The sequence below is a fragment of the Cebus imitator genome, unplaced genomic scaffold (genome assembly GCF_001604975.1).
Source record: "Cebus imitator isolate Cc_AM_T3 unplaced genomic scaffold, Cebus_imitator-1.0 Scaffold312, whole genome shotgun sequence".
In the NCBI taxonomy this organism is placed as follows: Eukaryota; Metazoa; Chordata; class Mammalia; order Primates; family Cebidae; genus Cebus; species Cebus imitator.
Genome location: NW_016107627.1, coordinates 2,373,821 through 2,392,315, shown reverse-complemented (window position 1 = coordinate 2,392,315; position 18,495 = coordinate 2,373,821). Strand labels below are relative to the sequence as shown.

The 18,495-nt window shown below is 37.1% G+C and overlaps 1 protein-coding gene across 5 annotated transcripts in view; it reads left to right on the top strand.

Moving 5' to 3' along the window:
* Nucleotides 1–18,495, top strand: part of NALCN (sodium leak channel, non-selective) — a 369,956-nt gene that overhangs the window by 280,208 nt on the left and 71,253 nt on the right. For all 5 annotated transcript variants that reach the window (XM_037729607.1, XM_017503589.2, XM_017503587.2 and 2 more), the window contains one exon: nucleotides 15,553–15,626. In XM_037729607.1, coding sequence (XP_037585535.1) covers nucleotides 15,553–15,626 — 74 coding nt within the window. The remainder of the gene's footprint in view (nucleotides 1–15,552; nucleotides 15,627–18,495) is intronic.

The following is an 18,495-nucleotide window of genomic DNA, read 5'->3' as shown; positions in this document are numbered from 1 at the left end:
AAAGTATATATATATATATATATATATATATATATATATCAGTTTGATCACATAATATCAGTTTAGTTAGAAAATGAAAGATTCATAATTGTTCTTTAATATTAAAAAGATTAAACAGTAGAGTTTACAAAAACATCCAGTTCACTTGCAAGTATATCACTTTGGAATTCCTAGTGTATTTTTTATCCCTTTGCATTGTTACTGCCCTTTTTCTTTTGCTAATTTTGAAATACATATTTCTCTATGATCGTATGAAAATAAAATGCCAACTCTTTCACCCTCCAGGATCATCTTTCTCTCTGCGTTCTTTCCCTTCCCACAGGAATAAGCCCTTTGGAATTCCCTTGCCTTTCTCGCCTCCCCTCCCCTAATGTGATACTACTTTCCCCATTTACCTCTCCCTCAGTTCCCAGGGCCTCTGCTGTAGTTTAGTCATGTTGCTCTTGATGACAATAATGATTATTTTCTTTGCAGGACGTCTCTTCTTTTTCAAGGATTTCTATGTGTTGGTTTTCCTTCATCCACCTAAAGATGCCATTCTTCTATCTTTGCAGAATCTAAGATTGTAGATGACAAGTCTGATGCCAGTGTCATTTTTTTTAAGTCAATTAGGCTTTTTTTATGGTAGACTTTGTTCTCTTGTTTCTTTGGGGAAACTTGTAAGATTTTCTATGTATCCTTGGAGTTCAGAAGCTTTCTCAGGATATACCTTATATGTCTTTTCTCATCAGAACTGCCCAAACTAGGCAGTCTTTTCAGTTTGCCAACTAAGATATTTGGTCAGGGAAATTTCCATTTATTTTGTGTTCAGCTGTTACTCTTCCATCTGCTTCTTTCTCCCCTAGGATTGCGGTCTCTCTATTTTTGTTCTGTGCTTGGTCTTCCAGGACACTAATTAGATTTCAACTGAGATCATCCTTTGCTTCTAAATTTCTAGTGAAAAATTATGATATGGACATATTACCCTTAACTATCCTTAGAGGCTTTACTTCTATCTTTTTTTTTTTTTTCTTTTTGAGACGGAGTTTCACTTTTGTTACCCACGCTGGAGTGCAATGGCATGATCTCAGCTTACTGCAATCTCCACCTCCTGGGTTCAAGCAATTCTCCTGCCTCAGTCTCCCGAATAGCTGGGACTACAGGCACGTGCCACCATGCCCAGCTAATTTTTGTATTTTTAGTAAAGAGGGGGTTTCACCATGTTGGCCAGGATGGTCTCGATCTCCTGACCTCTTGATCCACCCGCCTCAGCCTCCCAAAGTGCTGGGATTATAGGCGTGAGCCACCGCGCCCGGCCTATCTTTCTATTTTGTTATAGACAAAGTCTTGCTCTATTGCTTGCGCTGGAGTGCAGTGGCTATTCACAGACACAGTCATTGTGCACTATAGCCTTGAACTCCTGAGCTGAAGCGATCCTCCTGCCTCGGCCTCCTGAATAGTTGGGACTACAGGCGTGGCCACCATGCCTGGCTCTTTTTTCTTTAATTAAACATCACCTCTCTTATTCGCAGTTAAAATCCACTCAACACTGTGCACAGGGCATGGAAACAGAAGGTCATATGTCAATGGATAAACAAGTGGGAAGACAGTGGCTTGGCTTCAGCCAGAGTCTAAAATTGTAGTTTATGTAGACTAGGAAGCAGTTTGTTTTCTATTTTGTTTCCAAAGCAGACTGTAAGCCAGAAGTCTGGGCTGTGGTTGTGACCACTTATCTCCAGGAAGAGAACCGAGAGCTGATATCCGTTATGCTCAAAGTCACAAAACTCAGACATGCATTTAACAATCACCAGTAACACTATTCCACTGGAAACACAAAATTGAAATATTAGTTTATTTTCTCTCTAAAATGAAATGTGATTGTTTCTCACATTTCCTAAACATGGTATTTTGATTTGGTGAGGAAAAAAATAAAAAGATTCTTGACGGGTGTGTTCAGGGTTGAGGAGGAGTCTAAAGAGAACGTGGCGCACCCCTCTGTGTACCCACAGGAAGCGATCCCTCCCGGGTACAGTTGGAATAACACCGTTTATCCCACACAGCGTGCATTATTAGAGCAAATGCTCCCACTTGGAAAGTGGAATGTCAGAAACCTATTTTCTGGTCATCCAAGAACCCTACTGTGGGAGCGGCAAGAAAACCGCTCCTGTTACTATCCGGGCTTTCTTTCAGCTTTGACTCGATCTAGGTTGTCAGAAAAGTGGGCTTAACTCCTTTCAGTATCCACCATTTTCAGCAATAGTTCCACCAGTTCTTGGTGTTCTTCGTAAGACCTTAGGATTTGTCAACCTTGCTGAGTGCCCCTGGGTCAGGGAAATCTAAAGCAGAAAATCCCTCTTCAAAGGATTTCAGTGATAAGGATTTAATGGCAGCAGAAATTGAGGGCAAAGCAGTCTGGCATTTGTATTATAAATACAGCAAGCTTTTTTCATTGTTATTAAGAAACTTGAAAGCCACTTAAAAACAAGAGTACATAAACACAGAACAAAAAATTCTGATTACAGACCGTACCACCATTAGCTCCCCTTATAAGGTATTTTTCAGGGAGTACTTGGAAATTTCCATTAAAATCCCAATTGCCTTTGGAAATGCTAGTCACAGTAAAGTGGCATGTAAGGTTCTTCCCTCTACATGAAAAAAAGAAAACACCCAGCACTCTACAGATTGTGCAAATTGAGGCTGTTTTTCTTCAATGACTGGCATGAAAGAGAAAGAACATTAGAGGCTGGCTTACCGGTGATTCTCATAACACGCACCAAGGAACAATAAAATAAAACTGTTCTCTTAATGGTTATCTTGTACTAGGAGAAACTTCTGACTTCCGCTATGCTAGAGGGAATCACCTTTCTCTTTCCAAGGAAAATAGTGAGGCCCCAGGTGCCTGGAGACAGCAAGTTAAGGCAGATAAAAACTACTGACAGCAGCCCCACAAGGGGGCTGAGGCCTGATGAAGCATTGCAGAAAACACAAGAGCACATTAGGCAAGATTTTCTCCCAGTAATTACCCCGGCTTTGAACAGGGATGAGTAATTCCCATGGCAACCTCACTTTGCAGAAGCCACGTTTTTAAAAATAGCCCTGGCGGATCACCTTTATTATATAGTTTAAAATACCTGTCCTTCTCCCAGAAAACAACCAGCAAACAAAAATCTTTAAAATCTTAGGGCTAACCCAGATCCTAAAAGGAAAAGACAGGAAAGAGTGTTTTCCTGCCTGTCCTTTGAGACTCCACAGAAACGACCTTTCCAAGTGGTCATTCCCCCATCCCTTTCTCCTCCTACGGTTACCGCACCCTGCCCCCCACTTTCCTGTGAGCAGTTGTGAGAGGTTCCTTTTCTTCCTGATTCAAGAATCTTGGGAGGAGTTATTCCAGCTTCCAAGCAGAAAGAAATCAAGCAACGGTTTCTCCTTGTATTTTTCCTCCATGTTATTGAAATTAAACTCTAGGTTCCTAAAGCAGAGTGGTGATTAATAAAGTCAGATGTGAACTTGTCTTTCCAGTCACCCTGTCATAAAACAGCCCACTCTGTCCTTCAAAGTGAGACATCCAGTCAAGGTCAAGGTCTCCCCTGTGGTTGAGTCTAGGGCATCTCACTGCCCTGTGGCCTGAGGATGGCTCTGCCCTGCTTCTTGGCTGATGCACCATTTCCTATGTTAGAACCTGTAGTATGCTGGGAAGCATGAGCAAACCTCCCGGAGCCATGCCAGCCTGAGACAAATGGAGAACGAGGGCTGTCCCAGCACCTCCACCTCGTGCCCCTGTACTTCCCAGCATAGAATCAGAGCCCATATAATAATGAACAGTGAATATTTCTCTGACAGTAGAGCAATATCTGCCCACCCTCTTGTCAGCCTCTGTTCTGCTAAGCATATAGATAGTTCTTTAATCAGCCTTCACAATGAACAACTAACTTATGTACAGTAAAGAGGAAAATGACCAATGGAATGACTAGTTTTGTTTACTCGTTTTATTTCATAAGTCATCAACATTCATTCAGTCATTCAACAAACATTATTTATAGAGTATCTATTATTCATCTGCCATTCTCTGAGCTGTGGGAATTCGACAGTGAGCAAGATGCAAACTGTACCCTTTAGAAGCTCACAGTCGAATGGGAGAAAATGCACATACATGCATGAAAGTAAAAAGTATTACAGAAACCATGAGACATGGCTCTCTAAGTTCTCCTTACAGAAGAAGCATGATTGATTGATAGAGGAAGAAAGTGCTCCAGGGAAAGGGACTTATATGGAAAGGTACGCAAAGCATCAGATGCTTGGTGTATCTGAGAGAAGCAGGTAGAAGAATGATTAACTGCTGCAGGCTCCAACCCTTATCTGTAAAGTAGAGATCATTCTCGTTTTCAGGGCTTGTTATGAGAATCAAATAATGTCATATGTTAAATACCTAGCCTTGCACCTGGCCTAGCATATGTTCTGTGCCTCTCAAACCAGATAAGAAAGGTTGCTGTTATTAAACCATACCATGAAGTCAGACTCAGCAAACAGACCTCTATTCATCAATTGCGACAAAAGACTTTTACGTAAATTTAACCTTCAGACTTAAGTCTAGTTGTGTGCAGTGTATTAATTACTGATCAATTTCCTTATTGTACCTGAGTCTGATTTTTTTTAGAGTTTAATTTTTGTTGATATTTTAGTTGCTATCCCCATTGTCTATATAGCGTCTTCAAATCTCAAGAAGTTAAGTCATTCTGGAAAGATTTACTCTTCTGTTTTGTTGATTGCCATACAGCATTTTATAATTTTCCCTATTATTATAGGCTGCTTGATAATTTGTTCTTGTAACTCCTCACAGAGCAAGTTACTCAACCTGATCTATAATTTCCAGGATGAATGTTTATTCACCTTAGGGAGAGAGAGACAGAGAGAGAGAGAACAGCCTATTTTCATCTTTAGGGCTTTTGCTCTTTGAGAGAATTTTTTTTTAAATAATAGCCTCTCTGAAGTACCATTCAAGATGTATCTCCAGGAGAAGAGTGACAGGTGACATGAGGCTACCATGTAACTATGGGCTGTATCTCAAAGGGAAGAACTGGTGTTTGTCATGTCAAATATGAAAACTCTGTGCACTTCTCTCTTTAGCCTAAAAATGCTTGAATGGATAATGGATTCCCAATTTAGTCACAATAATGGAAAGGAAATAAAAAGATGCTTAAAATAAAATCAAAGCATTTTTCTTTCCTTTTTACCAGTCTTTGCAGTCAATTCTCAAGGTAAAAACAAAATATCCATGTGTGTGAGCACTCACCCTTTCAGCCAACAATTATTTTTTGAGGACTGTTATGTGGAAACAGTTTGCTGGGCCCTGAGTTAAAAAACACATTTTTCTACCTTCAACTAACATAAGAGTAGGAATTCCCTCTCAGTGATTATTTTTGCAGAATATTTAATTGTGGAACCATTTTTATGTTGCAATTATATGTCCGCTGTTTGTATTCCTTAGTAAATGTACATTGAGAGTCAAACTAAATCAGTCTAGGATTAGGAAATTTTTGTAAGTAATATACAAGGTTTCTAATCGCGCTTTCTATATTGTGTACAAAAAAGGTTTCAAGGAGTTAAGGCTGCTGCTAAATCTATCTTTGAATTTTACATTTCGCTCTTCTTTTTAAACTGTTTCCTCTTCTGAGTGTAGTTTTGCTTATAAATTTTCTCTTCTATTAAGTGTTATGCTAGTCTCAGTGTGTTGTATTTGTTGCTAATAATGGTGTTCTTGTTATCTGTACCTGAAGTTCAAATGCAATTGAAAATAAATACAGACCAAGGACTGCTTCCTTGTGTTGCCATGGATTTTGAATTTGGAATTTCTACACCTATAATCCCAGCAGTTTGGGAGGCCAAGGGGGGCGGATCACCTGAGCTCAGGAGTCTGAGACCATGCTGGGCAACATGGTGAAACCCCATCTCTCTTAAAATAGAAAAAGCTAGCCAGGCATGGTGGCACACACCTGTAGTCCTGGCTACTTGGGAGGCTAAGGCATGAGAATTGCTTGAACCTGGGAGGTGGAGGTTGCAGTGAGCCAAGATCTTACCACTGCACTCCAGCCTGGGCTACAGAGTGAGACTCTGTCTCAAAATTTAAAAAAAAAAAAAAAAAAAATGAAATTGAAATTTCTAAATTCACAAACAGGTTTAAAGCATCTGACATTTTCTCTAGAATCACAAGCTGCACTCATCTTTTTTTGTCTCTGCAGATTTCCAATCTTTGCCTTCCTGTTTAAATTAGATATAATTAAAAGTCATTTTGTCTTTTACTTTTATAATTAAAATCTACCTAACTTATATTTGTAGTTTCTTATTATTAAGTACTGTATATTAAAGCTATCTAAATTTGTTTCAGTAATCAAAGGTATTGCTTTTCCCACCTTCTTTGCACAATTAGTTTCATTATTTGATGTGTAAGATGTTAGAGATTTGACCACAGTGACCCCAGGCTGCTGCGTTAGTGACTGAAGCATTGTCATAAAATTCGAGTGCAAAAAAATCAGATCAATTAAGTTTTAAATTGTATAGTTTCTTATTTTACAAGATGTTCCCATATATCAAGTGAGTTGATTCGTTTCAAAATAAGCAATCCTTCTTTGTAGTTTTCAGCTCGTTCACATTTCTTATTTTCAAAGACTAACTACATTCAAATATATGAAACAGAAAAAGGAATACAAATTAAAAGTGATATTTTAATATGAAGTTAATTCAATTTTCAAATATATTTCAAGCACCAACAATGCAGTGTTAGACAACGAAAGAAAATGTAATAAACAAAGAATACATTATCCATATCCTAAGAAGCTTACAATCTATTTGAAAGATAGATGTTTCACATAGGACAGGGATCAACTTGTGCTGGGTGCCTTGGACCCCAAAGGAAGAGTGAAGATTTGGTGTATATGTGGTGTGCACACGTGCACACACATGTACATGCATGTTTACATGCATGTTTTAACTCCTACACATAGTTTATTTACAGGGTTCAGAACATATGATATTGAAATGACTTCCAGTAAAAAATCTTGACCCGTCATCTAAAAAAAATTCACATTTTAAGATACTCTTCAAAGCTTCATAACATGCAATTATAATCGTATTCACCTTTCCATACATCCATAATAGCAACATTTTAATCTTGCTGATGCTCACATTAATCACACCTTAAAATTTTCTTTCTAAGCATAATGTCATCTCCAGAGAAAGTGGATTTTATAGAAACATCTTGCCACACACATGATCTGTCATATGCACTTTGGGATTAATTTTGAATTCATGGGTGCATGAAAATTCAAATATAGTCAAATGAGATACCACCTTCAACCCATGCAATTTTAAGTAATTGCTTATTCCCAATTACTATATTTTATTTGGGAGACTTATTCAATAAAGTGGCTCATTACAATAATTATACTGCACCTTTCTAGCAGGAATGACATTCATCCAGCTGTATTCATTGGACCATGGTTTTGTGCCTTACGGTCCTATGTTTTTATAACCACTTTCCCATTTATTATTAATCTGTTAATATTTTTAATGTGAGAAAAAAATGCAGCCACTCACTTTTTCCCAGTTAAAACAGAAAGGTATTGTTAACATTGTAAGTCAAAAAAGCTGTTGAATATTTATATTTGTGGTATGCTTTTGCAAGTGAATATTGATGGCTTCATTCTGAAGGTAGTTTCTAGGGAAAGCTATGGTTCTTTAGGTCTAAGCATTGCAGCGTCCCAAAGGACTGTATATTCAGGATAGGTCTGTGGTTACTCCTGGGTGATTGAATTAATCAAATTAATATTCTGATTGTTTGAAAGTTTTGACGGATCCCAGATTTTAAGGAATCAGTAAATGTAAAATATAAAAACTAAGATCATACTGACTTTAATGAGTTAGGAAATGTATTAATCTCTCTTAGTGCTTCAGGGTCATTATTCTGAAAATCAATTATGCATACGTAGAACCAACAAAAAGTTGATTAGTTTAGATTTTGCATTAGGATGTGAGATAAGCGAGAGTTTATAATATGTGGAAACCAAATATTTCAAGTCAAGCAGATAATATTTTATGACAATATAGTTTAGTTTAGAAAATGCTTTTTTATACTAAGCCTAGTGACAGTTTACATAGACACCATAATGTAGTGAAAAGATTTGAACACTAAAGCTGCATGACCCAGAGTTCTCATAATAATTTGCAATTTATTATCTGAGTGAACATAGACAACTTAATTTTTTTGAGCCTTAGATCTTTAATCTGTAAAAAAGGGATAATAATACCTTACCTACCTATGAGGATTAGTTTGAAGATTAAGTGTAAAATGTGTATATATCACCTCAGCACAGATCAAGGAGCCAAGAAATACAGATGTAGAGGTTTTAAAATGTACATTTTTAAATGTGCAATAGGCGTTGATAAAATTCTTCATTCAATGACTAGAGAATAACATTCTAATTCAAGAACACATGTATGATTTTTAAATGTAACCATTTACTATACCACAAAGGCATCTAAACATACACATCAAAGTCCTAGAGAAGACATTATTTGACCAAAATGTCCTAAAATCAGAAACCTAAAAGCAAGAAATTAACAATCACAAAAAACCCTACACATTCAGAAATTTAAAACTACCTTTAAATAAGAAAAGAAGAAACAGCAATGAAAATAAGAAAGTATCTACAACCAAAAAATAATGAACAAAAGATGCATCAAACTTGTGGGAGGTAGCTAACAGCATTTTTAGAGGGAAAATTATAGCCCTACATGAATATCTGGTAAAGAAATAAAGGCTTAAATTAATCTTCCAAGCATTCATTTCAAGAATTTAGAAAACTGTCAACTAAGAAAACTCCAAGATAGCAGAAAGAAATAAATAATAATGAGAAAAGCAGATATTAATCAAAAGGGGGGAAAAGAAGTGATAAATAATATCAACAAAACTGAAATTTTATTTTTTGGAAACAGTAATGAAAGTGATAAATCTACTTCAAAATTCAACAAAAAAAAAAATTTAGAGCCTTCTGTAAAGATGATAGAGGTATTGGCATCATCGTTTAATCTTGAATTCGCACATGGGAAAAAAAAAAAAAAACAAGATATAAAAACCCCAAATCTGTAGTCAATATTTACCATAAAATTTGGTAATCCACAAACCCTAAATAAAAGCAGTGTAGACAAACCAATAGCCACATGATTTGCATAGCATTAGTGTCTGTGGGAGGAAATGAATCTTAGTTACAGAGCATCCAATGTTCATGGAAAAGTAAAACATCTTCTTAGCTCCATTCTGAGATTTAAAAAAAAATCCAGGAGTGGAATCAAAATTGAACAGGCCAGAGACATGAGTGAAAAGGACAAAAGGAGAACTAGACAAAATTTGTGGGGGGAGGAGGATTGGGAAACAGAGCTTGGAAATTCAGAAAGAAAGCTACCATATTTGATCACTATATTAAAACAACAGAAGAGGAAACTCTGAAGTTAACAGAGAAATACTAAACTGTTTGGGAAAACTAATTTTGTTTAAAAATGAGAAAGAAAAAATTATCAAAGCCAAATTGCTTGCAAACATTATTATAAGAAAAAAAAAATGAGCAGAATACTATCCCTGTAGACAAGGAAAGCAACATATAAAAACACACTCTAACCAGTTCAAACTGTAGCATACTATTGAAAAATTAGTTAAAAGACATAAAAATTACCTAAGGTTGAAATAGCAACATAAATAAAAGTTAGAAAAACTCAGAAATGAGGTGCCCCAACTCAGAAAAGTTATAAATTAAAGCGATGAAGACTAAGCTAGAAGGAATATAAAGGGACTTCAGATGATTCAAGAGTGAGAAATAGAAAATGAAGAGGAGGAAACTTTTTTAAATCAAAAAGGAATGAAGAAAGAGATAAAAATGATTTGCAATAAAAATGACAAATTGAAGAAAGTCAAAAGTCCAGCATCTGCATTATAGGTGTCCCTAAAGAAGAAAAACCACAGCAAGAGACAAAAACGTGTACTAAACTTTTCTGAAACATAAAACGATTTGAAACTACATATTGGCAGCACACACCTAAAAATATTGGATGTAAATGATTAAAAACCATACATATACCAGACAAATGACAGAATTTAAATTTTTTTTAAAAATTGGTATCTAGCCCAAATAAGAACAAGTGATTTATAAAGGAAAGAACATTAAATTATCATCAGATTTTTCAGCAGTGATACTTTATGTCAGAAGGATGTAGAGTAACATATACGGGATGGCCTAGGAAAGAATATCTGAGCCAGATTTTTTTCTATCCAGAAAACTGACTTTCAACTTTCAAGGTCAGAGAAGCTGTTAACAAGATCAAAGAATATGAGTAATGTAAGATATAAATTATCTTGTTCAATGAACCTTTAATATACTAAAAAACATGCTTCAGATAACCTAAATGAACTCCAAAAGGGACTCCTAAAACATCTGGCATAAAAATTCACAGTCCTATGTAAGAACTAAGACTACATAGGGACAGCATGAAGAATAAAATATATAATAATTATTTCTTCTAAAATGAATAGAGTACAGATATACAAATGAGGAGGTGAATGGTAAGAAGATATGGCAACCCTTAAAACCTTCAGTAGTTTTCTTGGTTGTGTTAGGTATTTTTATTCTGAGACTATTGTTTATGAAATGTGAAATAAAACTGAGTCACTATGAGACAATCTAATTCTGGTGTCCCTGGTGCTCTTGATAATCAAGAGTGCCCTTTGTGGAGAAAACAGGAGATACAGATATCACATAGAAAAGCTTAGGTAAAAATAAAAATTCTGAGTCCTGAATTTAAATTGAAAACATCAGAATAAACCCAGGCAAAATCCTTGAAACAGCGACCAACTCCATAGTAATGAGCATCGTGGACTCTAGATATGTTTTTGAAACCCCATGTTTCAGTTTTCCAATAAGTAAGCCAGTGCTTCTTGAAGAAAATGGTTGATTTTGCATGGGAAATGTACAAGATGATCTTGGAGCATCTTGTCATACCTAGGAACCAGGAAGATTTGTCAAAGACTACAAGGGTCATATAAAAAGAACCTGTGGACTGACCAACTTGAAAAAATTCCCAGTGAGCACAGTAAAGATAATTTGACTTACAGTAAGAATGATAACTGACATGGACTGAAATTCATTAAACATCAAATATGTTTAACTCTTGAGTTCATAATGACATTTTAAAAATGGTAATTTGTTACCTTAAGAGGATGATAGAAAATTAATTAACCATATAAAATTAATAAGTAAAAGTCAATAATCAAGCATTTATCTTGGCTTTTCCATACCAATTTTGCTACTAGGTAACCAAGTAATACATCAGGGAAAGCACCTCATTATAAAACTATCCCAGCTAATAAATGAAAAAGAAATGACAGTTTTGCAAACTGAATGAAATCAATGGATCTGAGGAATGAACATCAAGACCCATAACATCACAAAAAGAAGCACATTCTGTGCCTTTCAGTGGAAGAATCTGACACTACCTATGGCCTTGCCAAAGAGATCAAACCAGAGTCTGTCTGATGAAACCTCTCAATCCAGCTGCCAATTTTCAGGAAATAGGGAGTGTGTTGAACTGCACCAAGAGTGCGCTTTCAGCAAAATTCAGACTCTCTCTTGGCTGGGTGTGGTGGCTTACTCCTACAATCCCAGTATACTGGGAGGCCAAGACAGAAGGATCTCTTGAACCCAGGCATTTCAAGACCAGCCTGTGCAGCATGAAGAAACCCCATCTCCAAAAAAAAAATTTGCTTTGCTGTGTGTAATGGCATGTGCCTGTAGTCCCAGCTACTCAGAAGGCTGAGACAGGGGGATCGCTTGAGCCCAGGAGGCCGAGAGTGCAGTGAGTCGTGATCATGCCACTGCATGCACTCCAGCCTGGGTGGCAGAATGAGACTCTGTCAAAAAAAAAAATCCAGACTGTTGAAAACTACAGGTCAAATGGCCAAGCTTCCTCTATTTTAAGGAGAAAAAAAAGGGGTAACCTGTGGATCATCCTTTTTTAGGGTAGATTAAAATAATCAAAAGACATTACCAAAAAATCAGCAAAATTCATACATTCGAATGTCTTTCAGGCCCAAATTATTCAGTTACAAATAACTCTATGGGAATTGATCTGAAGCTTTTGAATTACGTGTTAAAGTATGTAATTCTGGAAATGTGTAAGTTCAAGACTTTTAAAATATCTCTATACTGTTTGATCATTTAAATTTACTTGTTTTATTAATTCTGTCAAAGAATTGTTATCTGAGGCTGTTGGATATTTTCGGTTACAAAGAAAACCAAAGAAAATCTTTTTCAACGTATCTGACTTTTTTCAAAGCAAACTCTTTGTAAATACCTCATTCATCCCCTTCTTTTTTATTTCCACATCTCTGACATGTTTAGATCCAGAATGAGCAGTTACTGACTTCTTTCATAGGTGTAATTTACAATTCCAGATCTAAAATTACTTATCATGAAATGGATCTCTGTATTCTTTGTTTTGCTAATTACTTCAGGTGATTGTCAATATCTTTTAGTGCCAGAAGAGGGCAATGCAGAGCAGCGTTGCTCTGAGTTCTTTGTGGCGAATAGCACAGTCTAAGAATGCCCTTTGCCAAAAAAAAATATGCAAAGCTTTGCTATAGAAGTAAGAAAAACAAAGGGAATAACTAGATAATCACTAAAGGCCATCTTTATTTGGTAGGAAAAAATAATTAAGGTACATAATGATCTAAATACATATCTAGCACATCAAATATATATCAAATATGTATATGTATAAATAAAGAAGACATATATGTGTATCTATGTAGATATATGAAAGAAGATATGTGTGTGTGTGTGTGTGTGTGTGTGTGTGTGTGTGTGTGTCCTTTCCTTCTTTTAAGAATATCTCCAAGGCCGAGCACAGTGACTCACGCCTATAATCCTATCACTTTGGGAGGCTGAGGCAGGCAGATCACTTGAGGTCAGGAGTTCGAGACCAGCCTGGCCAACATGGTGAAACCCCATCTCTACTAAAAATATGAAAATTAGCCAGGTATGGTAGTGCACGCCTGTAATCCCAGCTACTAGGGAGGCTGAGGCAGGAGTATTGCTTGAAGCCAGGGGGTGGAGGTAGCAGTGAGCGGAGATCACGCCACTGCCCTCCAGCCTGGGCAACAGAGTGAGACTCTGTCTCAAAAAAAGTACATCCCAAAGCTAAATCTGATGTTTTTCTATTATAATATTTATTTTCCTGCTACCTCTGGCGTTAAAGAACAGTTCTCAAGTACTCCCTTGTATGGATTAATACTGTATTTTGTCTTAATCAGTTCAAGCTCAGAACAGAGGCCATTCAGTAGCCTTTTAGCAATCTTGTTGTGCAGGGCAGAAATCATTTAGGCAATTGTGTACCAGATATTATTCCAAAGGTTTTCCCTAACATGAAATTGCAGGGGCAGTAGGTAAGTGATTGGATTCAGACTGTCATCTTCCACTAAGGGGAAGACAACTGGCACATGTTATTGTCCTATGAAGATGAAATAAGAGTTGTGGGATCCGGAGTCCTCTCTTAAAACTCAGTCAGTCTCTGTGCCTGGGTCTGTCTCAGGACTATGTGTGTTCTTAGGTGTCTAAAGAGCAGATGCTCCGTGATGATAGGGCCGCCAGCTGAGTCCTCCTTCCTCAAAAGCAGCTCTAAGCACCTTTCCTTAGGAGTTGAGCTGTCAACTCAGACATGTTAAATCCATGCCAAAAGTCAACTCTTTACAGGAGGGGAGAAGTAGGAAAGCTTCATGAGACATCATTGGAAATAGCATGTACGAGCTACCAAGGAAATGGAATTTCCAGATAAATGGCATCCTCTCTTGTCTCCTCATCCATACATTAACTTTTCTCCTAAGAGTTCTAGTGAATAATGAAACCAATTCAGTTTTTCATTTTTGAAGGGAAAAATGAATGAGCCACCTTTGCTCATGAGGGGGAAATTGCCAGTATGTTCCATGGGCCTGACCTTTATTACGTATCCGCTGTAAAATGTGCAAAGTGGATTGCTAGTTACGATGTTCTCTAGGCTGTCATTTGTGACTAAAAAGACCTGTCTGTGACTCTGGTTCTTCTCCACTATGGCTTTATGAACACATCGGTTGACATTATAGCATCTGTTCATAGCTTTGCTTTTAGAATGGGATGTTGTGGCTTTGTACCTCAACATACCTAGCCCTTGTTGAAAAGAAACTAACGAGGTGGTCTGTTTTTACTGAATACAGAGTTTTCTGTCTTCTGAGGGTGTTTGCCCCCCTCAACTTTGTTTGAAACACAGAATGCTCTGTATGGCTTCTTCCACATGCCTGGTTCCAAGATCTGGCTAGCACAGCACTTATACCGGTAGTTTGCACCAAATTAACTTGCCCTGTGCACATACGTCTGCTTCAGTCTTTCGTCCAGTGCCAACTTTGCCTTTAGGAATCTTAACCTTCCTTCAAGGCTCAGTATAACCTCCACTTTTTCAATGAAGCCCTTGCCGACCAGTCCAGACTCGCTGCTCCACCGCAGAGAGCTCCAGCTCCCCTCTTCGTTTTTCTCCTCTGCATGTCATCTAGCACTGTGCTGTCTACTGCACTGCACTGGTCACTGAGGACCTCATGTGTCCCACCCTTGTTTTCCTATCTAGTCTATTCACTTCTAGAAACCAAGAACTCCAAATTCTATTTACCCTAAATCTCCTATGGTCACTAACATCATGCTAAGTTCTCAATCTAATCTATTGATCAAAATGAACAGGTCTCAATTACTATCTTCAGTCTGACTCCTGGAGTCACACTTTCCAGTTAGTTATCATTTATTCTAGTTAGTTATTATTATCAATCTAGTTATTTATTTTTTATGATGGGAACATGATGGCCCACTTCCCTGTTTTCTCTTTGCCATTCTTCTGCCTGCATTAACTCCTTGTACACCGTCCACCAATCTGACTTCTGCAACTAGCAAGCCACACAGAACTGAGCTTGGGGAGTGTATCTTCAAATTTATAGTCAGCATCCAGGAAGATTTTCTCCTTAGTTCTCTTCTCTGAAATAATCTTATCATCGCCAACTAGCGAGAAACCATGAATGGCCATTTCATTCGTCCCCATGTCTGCAAGGAAAACAACTCCTAAACTCATTGTTCAGATTAGAGTTGGGTTATAGGCAAAGAACCTGCAGCAGACATAATGTGGATTAGAGAACATTGCACCAGCCAAAGACAAATAAGGAGTCCAGCATGAGCGTCAATGTTAAAGTCTTTGGAAACTGAAAAAGCCTGTTCAGACGAAGGCCATTATCACAGAGAGGCACGGCCAATGCACCCCACCCATGGCTGGGGCGTGGGGCCTCACAGGTTTGTTCATGGCGCTGCCCAAATGAAAGCAAAAATAGAAAAGAATGGATTGTATGACGATGCTTTAGTGAAAATATCCGTGTTTCGTGTTTTAACAATGTCATCTATTGAATGATTTGACAGTGTATGATTTCTTAACATTTCGAAACTAAAGTGATACTCTTACAATTTTCAGCTTCGGAAGTCTGTTTTCAGCATCAGAGCAAGGAACCTTCTGGAAAAGGAGACTGCAGTCACTAAAATCTTAAGGTAACACCAATTAATATTGATACATATTTAAACACAAGTGGGATTATATTAATCAAAAAGCAGCTTTTTAAAAAAATGAATTAATGTTCTGGGCATCACATCAGCATATACTTTCTGCCAGAAAGTAGCTTTGAGTTTCTGTATACTTATAAATAATGTCAAAGACATTATTGTTATTTCTAAAAATAAAAAATATTTTATTAGCTCAGTAGGCCTTTTTTCAAGTATTTAAACATAAAGGATAAGTATAAACATTTACCAAAAGGTGAAAATAACTTACTGTTATTTTTAACAGTTTTATATCTTTTGTGATATCTAAAGGAGAAATCACAATCTAAAGGATAAATGGTAAAAGAGAAAACTTTTTCATTATAATTCATTAATCTATTAAGAACACATTTACTAAAAATCTGGAAAAGATAAAAAGTATACCAATCTTCTTAGAATGCCTTATGAACATATACTTTTAAGGCTACTTTCTAGAAGATGTCCTGAAGTGAAGCATCAATAAGGAAAATTAAGCAACCTGCTGAAGTATTTTATAAGACTATGTTATATTATACAGTAACATGGTGAGTATAAAAACACATAAGCATTTGGAATAGTATTTATTGATACATACATTATATAAACATATGTAAATGACACAACTCAAGATTGGGAGGTGGAGGTAGGATCGCTCATAAGGCTAGTGGACAGATTCATGCCAGGAAGACCCCTGCAAACCTGTGGTGAGTGGTAAGAAGTTCTAGCTCCCTTCTACTAGATTCATTATTAGGAATAGACATTAAAGCATTCTCTCCAGAATGCATATTACTATAACTCGGAAAACAGTATGAGGAAATAAAGCTTAGTATGTATGATCTTTAAAACTATTATTACTTTATAATACTACCTAAAATTTGTATATAAAAAACATTCCTAACTAATCAGGACAGTATTTCTCGCTACAATTGGCTGACATTCATGCATAGAGTTTAGTATGTGTTGGAGTAGCTGTTATGTGATGAAAATAATTATTTCTGGGGCTTGCATATTATCACCACAAAATGTGATGAGATAAACAGACAAGGTCTCATTGAAATAGACAACCTGTGTTCCAACTCAGGCTTGCTCCCGACTGGCTGGTAACTCCATCCTGGTTACCATCAGATCACGCAGTGAGGCTGGCCTTGAACCACACATGTTACATCAGGATCATGATTCCAGCTGCACCTACACCAGACAAGTTCATGGTAGGGTCCTACAGCAATGCTGATTCACTCACTAAAAAGAGAAAATCACCCTCAAACCAGAAACTACCCACAAGGACATCGTAACTCTCAGAGTCTGCAATGAGAATCTGCCTTTCAAGTCAGGAACTACAGGGAGCTTACTCACCTGTCCAGCGCCCCTGCCTTGCAGTGAGTGTGAATGGGCTGTCTGGATGAATGAGCTCCCAGAGTCTTTCCTAGGCAGAAACAGAATCTTGCAAAGAAGAGATATCCAGGCCTCACTTCCCTAGGAACTCTTTCCTAAAACTGATCTGTCACTTTACCTTTTTCACCCTCCTATCCTTATTTACCCCTCTCTCAGTTTACAAAAGAAAGGTAAAATTCTCACTCATCCAGAAACTATGCTATGTATTAATCTGGATGTAAAATCCTCTGGGTTGCCGAGTAAAAGGACCGTTCCCACCTGGCTTTCTCCAAAAGGAGGGTCCCATGGGGCCATGCCTTATTATTTATCCAGGTGACAATTTTATGGATAACTTCCTTCCCAAAACTATCCACCTTAGAGCTGGGCCTTAGAAATAACATGATTGTCACAAGGGCGTGTGGTTACATGTTATTTGAATTGAAAAATAAAGCCAGACTTTTTCTGACAGATTCAGCTAATTGGCTTGACAATGAAAACTGATTTTAAAAGTACACAATGTCATAAAATTGAATAGATTGGATGGCTAAGAATCTCCAACTTTTTTCTCAAAATTATTTTCAAGCACAAACACAATAATGCTAGAAATTACATTCTTCTATTTAACATGGAACCAGAGGAATTTAGTTGCTGATTTTCAAATCTACAGAAGTGTTTTTTTGTTTTTTTAATTACATAATGTACATAAGCAATATTTTTAACACTATCGGGGAATATAGACCCCTCAAACTTGCCCAACAATGGTGTAGTTAGGGGATACCCAGAGCCAATAGTATTTTACGACAGCCCAGCATAAAGCAAAATGAGAGGCAGTGCTTTCGAACTGCCTGAGCTATGTTACCTTGTGAATCTCAGGAAATAAAAAGCCATAATTTGAAGAAAAAAAAAAGAATTTTTTAAATACAAATTTGATCTTATAAAGCCATTTCGCTTTTTCTTCTGTGGGAATGGTTTCTTCTTTGTTTCTACACTAGTCTCTGCATTAATTAAGGGCAAATGCAAAATCTCAAACTGATGCTTTAGAAATACTTATCATTTCACCACCAATCATAGTAGTAACAGTGGCAGTGGTACTATACCTGCATTATAAAATGATCCATTAGTTAAAAAGTCAAGGAGAGATTGGATCTGTGTCTATGGGTGTTTGTGGGCATCGTTTATGCTGTTTTTATAGAAACAATAGCAGCTAAAAGGAAAATGAAGAGGGGGAGTCGTGATTTTTTTTAAAAAAGGAAAATATTTGCAGTAACCTCAGGACAATTGATTCGAATAACCTTCCACAACACAGGGAAGGAGAAAAAGCTCTCCACACTCTTTCACTGTCTTCTTACTGCCTCTAGAGACTCTGCTCTCCCAGGCTCCAACCTTGCTGCCTGTGGATTAAACTCCGCAAGGATTCCTGGGTAACTTAGCAGTAGGGTCTCCCAGGACCATTTGCATTTTGAAAGAGGGC